The sequence below is a fragment of the Panthera leo genome, chromosome D2 (assembly GCF_018350215.1).
Source record: "Panthera leo isolate Ple1 chromosome D2, P.leo_Ple1_pat1.1, whole genome shotgun sequence".
Classification (NCBI taxonomy): domain Eukaryota; kingdom Metazoa; phylum Chordata; class Mammalia; order Carnivora; family Felidae; genus Panthera; species Panthera leo.
Genome location: NC_056689.1, coordinates 68,036,857 through 68,041,941, shown reverse-complemented (window position 1 = coordinate 68,041,941; position 5,085 = coordinate 68,036,857). Strand labels below are relative to the sequence as shown.

The 5,085-nt window shown below is 42.0% G+C and overlaps 1 protein-coding gene across 1 annotated transcript; it reads left to right on the top strand.

Moving 5' to 3' along the window:
• Nucleotides 1-3,900: 3,900 nt before the first annotated feature.
• On the top strand, nt 3,901-4,700 carry LOC122202193 (peptidyl-prolyl cis-trans isomerase FKBP3-like). The gene has a single exon (XM_042908486.1). It carries the CDS (start codon nt 3,916-3,918, stop codon nt 4,588-4,590), a length of 675 nt encoding a protein of 224 aa, XP_042764420.1. The 5' UTR covers nt 3,901-3,915; the 3' UTR covers nt 4,591-4,700.
• The last annotated feature ends 385 nt before the right edge of the window (nt 4,701-5,085 follow it).

Below are 5,085 nucleotides of genomic sequence, written 5' to 3'. Positions count from 1 at the left end.
GGGGTTAGGGTTTCAACTATGAATTTTGGAGGGCCCCAAACATTCAGTCCATAACATATACCTATAATGGCTAATTTCACACTTTGAACCAAAATGCTAGCAATTTTCCTATTAGCAGACAGAATATTGGGAGATAATTCACCCTGGGTCTGTGGGTCTCTCACATTTCTAAACATCTTATGAATCTGACCCTCTTCATATGGCATGGTTGGAACTGGGATTCAGAAAACTGGCATAAATGCTAATACTTAGACTACTGTCTTTGCTGTGAGTAATAAACTATTCTTTGTTTCTGATCCAGGAGTCTCCTATCTTCTGCCAGCCTCCATGAAACTATAGCAGGCTTACTTGTTATCTTGCAAAAATAGTGAAATTTCAGACCCTTCACAGCCTTTAACACAGAATGCTCAGTGACAGAGCTTGCTGCCAAGGAAAAATTCTTCGCTGAACATTCGGTGCCAAAGCGTCTACTTTCTTATCAATATTCTCTATATTTCTGTTTAGGGCCTTAGCTATGAAAAGGTATTGAGCAATTCTTCCACCTCAAGAAAGATAGGAGGAACGTGCAAAGTGATGTTCACTGCAGCACCGTTTATAAATTTAAAATTTTAGAAACAGGTGAGCTTCCCAGGGTGCCTGGGTGGCTCATTCGGTTAAGTGTCCAAATCTTGACTTCGGCTCAGGTCATGATCTCATGGTTTGTGGGATCGAGTCCCTCAACCGGCTCCCTGCCGACAGTGCAGAGCCTGCTCGGGATTGTCTCTCTTCCTCCCTCTCTCTGCCCCCCTCCCCTGCTCGTGCATGCATTCACTCACTCTCTCTCTCAAAATAAATAAATAACCTTAAAAAAAAAGAAACAGATGAACCTACCAATAACAAGATGTTGGTAAAACTGTGGTCCAGCCATGTAATAAAGGCTTTGCATCAAACTATCTGTAACCATAGATGTGTGCCTGTTTATATGGCATAATACTCAATTTGTCATGTGGTAAAAAGCAGGTTATGAAATAGAAGTGGTCCCATTTTAGTACCAGGAAGCATGTCTTTATACAGAAAAAGAATCCCAGAATGATATGCACAAAGATATTAATGGCAGATATTCTGGATGGGGGAATTTCAGACCTTTTTATCTCCCTTTTGCCTCACTCATATTTTTCTTATTTTTTGCAATGAACATGTAGTTCTTATTGTTCAGAGATGGAGGAAAAATAACCTGATCAATAGCTCTCTTCCCTCAACACCTTTTTCAAAAGTATTTAAAGTCCAGAGTGAATGGCGCTAGCACCAACACAAGCAGCAGCAGCAAGGAGACCACTGGGGGTAAACACTAGGAGCCCAGGCCCTCAGGAAGGGGCTCTGCAGTCTGAGCAGAAGGATAAAGCTCTCCAGACACGGTCTGCCAGGTCTTTTCCGGTTTTTGACGGCTTGATCTCTACCCAGCCAGGCTGTTTTTGTGAGAAGACCCATGTGCTATCTTTCTCCAGCTTTATCACTATCACACTTCAAGATTGCCAGGATTTTAATGTGCTCAAGGAGCAGATCGATAGATATATCAAGCCATAGCCCTACTCCCCACCCTCCTTACCTTCAGCAAACTAGCTGTACTATCATGAGTCCAAAGCCAGCTCTCTGCTCACTGACTTCTCCAACGCATGAAGATTATTGTCAGTAGGTTGTTGCCTGACCCAAAATATGAAATTCATTTCTATTCTGGTCAAAAGTCTCTAAATTGCCTCTCTACTATGACTGATTCCTAGCTGATTCAACAATCTGGATCTCCCAAATTAGCAGTATGCAGGATCTTTGGTAGCATGGCCCCTGACCCTGAAGTACAAGATATACTAAATTTTGAGCCCTAACACACTTGGGGTTAAATTCTGATGCTGTTATTTACTGGCTATTGGTCCTTGGTAAATCAGTGAACTCGTTGACTTCCTTCTCTGTAAAATGGGTATTATAACACTCCTTACTTCACAAATAAATGGGGTACTATAAACACAGTTGCCCAAAGACCAAGAAAGTCCTAGATGTACCCTTAGGGACATTTCAAGCACTTTATAAGACCTAAGCACCTTCACTTCTAAAGGACACACCCCAACATGCCATCAAAACTAGTAAATTACAGTTACATCCTATAATAAACATAAATATACATGTGAATATAAATAAGCATTTGCCATAAAAATATTTTGAAGATTTTTACAATTTTGCCTTTGAAATCCAGTTATGAGTCACTTATCATTGACTATGGCTTTTTAACGATTGCCATGTATATTTAGAAGAAAAAAAATCTAGCCCACAAATCATTCTCAAATGTAGTGAAAATCTTATAAATACTGAACTTAATAATGAATACAGCTGGCATGTTATGTTTGGTAGACAACTTTGATTTTGCAATTGTCTACTCTTAATATGGAGCCAACATAATTTTTTCCAATCTCAAACATTTGTCAGCCCCAGAAAAGCTTTTAGGCCCCAGACAGTGAGTCTAGAATGCCCAATAGATAAATGACTCCATGTCCCCAAGAGGATCCCAGAAGTATGGGTAGAGCAGTGGTCCATCAGCGATGCAATGCATACTCTTAGGCCCCGCCCTACACCAGTGAACTCAAATTTCTGAAATCTACATTTTTAATCAGCTCTCCAGGGGATTATTTGCCTACCAACATTTGGGAACCAGTGATCTGAACCCATGTACAGGGAAGGTAAGAAAAGCCAAAAGAAGATGGGTATCTTGGCTGCCAGCGGAGCCCCACTTAACAACCTCTCTGCAGGCAGCTGGCAGGGCAGAGCAACCTCAAGTTAAGGGAAAACAGCAGCATATGCACCTCGATGGAAAGTGAATTCCATTTTTATAGAAATAGCATAAGCGAACAGTACGCTGCATTCAGCCCCCAGATGTTGAGTCGAGTTCCTTTTTTCAACTGGGAATGAATAATTTATAATCCCATTGTGTTAAATCCAAAATAATAAGCCTGTCTGTTGAAGCAGTGCTGAAGTCCACACTTTGAGGACATACTCATAAATCCTTGAGCACTTTTCTAACTAGCTGAAAAAAATTTATGAAGTGGCTTTGGAGAACCTCTGAGCTGGGGTTCTGCAACAGTGGCACCTGGAACATGTCTGCAACAGAATCACCTTGCACTTGTTAAATACAGATTCCCGGATCCCACCCCAGACTGAGCAAACTAAAATGTTAGCAGGTAAAGCCCACAAAACTTCACTTTTTTTAAGCTTATTTATTTTTTTTGAGAGAGACAGAGAAAGAGTGCAAGCAGGGGAGGGGCAGAAAGAGGGAGGACAGGATCCGAAGTGGGCTCCACGCCAAGAGCAGAGAGCCAGACACGGGGCTCAAACTCACAAACCATGAGCTCATGACCTGAGCGGAAGTCAGATGCTTAACTGACTGAGCCACCCAGACACTCCAGAAAACTTCATTTTCATTAAGGGCCCTAAGTGACTCTTCTGACAGCTTTGCCTTCTGGGCCCAGATTTGAACTGACCCCTGAGGGCCGACTTCCACCCTGACTTGATTCCCTTTTCTGGGTATTGCTGAGGCCTCCACCAAGAGGTCAAACCTATTCCCAGGGTTGCAAGTAAAACCTCTCCTTTCCCGGAAAACACTAAAGGTGTAAAAAAAAAAAAAAAAAAAAAAGCCAGCAAATCTCCAAGAGACCAGAAAAATGACCAACTATCCTCTAGAGAATCCCTCTCTGTCTCCAGGAGCCACTTCCCAGCCTTTCCAAAGACAGAGGCCACGTCGTGGACTGCCTGATGCATGCAGAGGTTGCATGGGAGGTGGGGAGGCCGGAGCAGGGCAAGGGACACACTAGCCCCCAGCCTTCTTCTTTCTGACCTATCCTTTTGGCCTAGAAACAGCCTAGGTTTGAGTAAAGCAGAGGCAGCGGGGGGAAGATGGCAGCGGCTGTTCCACAGCGGGCCTGGACCGTGGAGCAGCTGCGCAGCGAGCAGCTCCCCAAGAAGGACATTATCAAGTTTCTACAGGACCACGGTTCAGATTCGTTTCTTGCAGAACATAAGTTATTAGGAAACATTAAAAATGTGGCTAAGACAGCTAACAAGGACCATTTGGTTACAGCCTATTACCATCTTTTTGAAAGTAAGCGTTTCAAGGGTACTGAAAGTATAAGTAAAGTGTCTGAGCAGGTGAAAAATGTGAAGCTTAATGAAGATAAACCCAAAGAAACCAAGTCTGAAGAGACTCTGGATGAGGGTCCACCAAAATATGTAAAATCTGTTCTTAAAAAAGGAGATAAAACCAACTTTCCCAAAAAGGGAGATGTTGTTCACTGCTGGTATACAGGAACACTACAGGATGGGACTGTTTTTGATACTAATATTCAAACGAGTTCAAAGAAGAAGAAAAACGCCAAGCCTTTAAGTTTTAAGGTTGGAATAGGCAAAGTTATCAGAGGATGGGATGAAGCACTCTTGACCATGAGTAAAGGAGAAAAGGCTCGACTAGAGATTGAACCAGAATGGGCTTATGGAAAGAAAGGACAGCCTGATGCCAAAATTCCACCAAATGCAAAACTCATTTTTGAAGTGGAATTAGTGGATATTGACTGAAATAGCAATGCTTCAGATGTAAAGACATCAGCAACAATAAAACATGGCCTTGAAGAAACTTATGTAACTAATTAGAGCTGGTTACTATTGTAAGGGAAGAGTCAACTGGAAAATTCAAGAATGCAGATACTGTTTACCCGATTCGCAACTTTTAATATATGTAATCCATTATAATTCCCTAAAGTTTGAAATATTTTACTACAGCTGTGTAAAATATTGGTTAAAGAGAACTGACTTTCCTTTTACCTCATGTTGTAAACTGAAAGGATCAATAAAATGTATTCAGTGTCTTGAAAAAAAAAAAAAAAGAAAAAGAAACAGCCTAGGTTTGGGCTAGGGGTGACTAGCCACACCTAGTCTGGGGTGACTGGCCGCAAAGCTACCCCAAGGGCTGTGCCTTCTCAAGAGGGGGCTAAGTGGACCCAGACAAGTGATCTATTTTTCAAGAGTAGCTGCCAAAGTCTCAGGTTTGGTACCATGAGAGCAAAAAACAAC

What these genes read in the sequence shown, in the direction of transcription:
- LOC122202193 (XM_042908486.1), top strand. Translation starts at nt 3,916, where the DNA reads ATGGCAGCGGCTGTTCCACAGCGGGCCTGGACCGTGGAGCAGCTGCGC.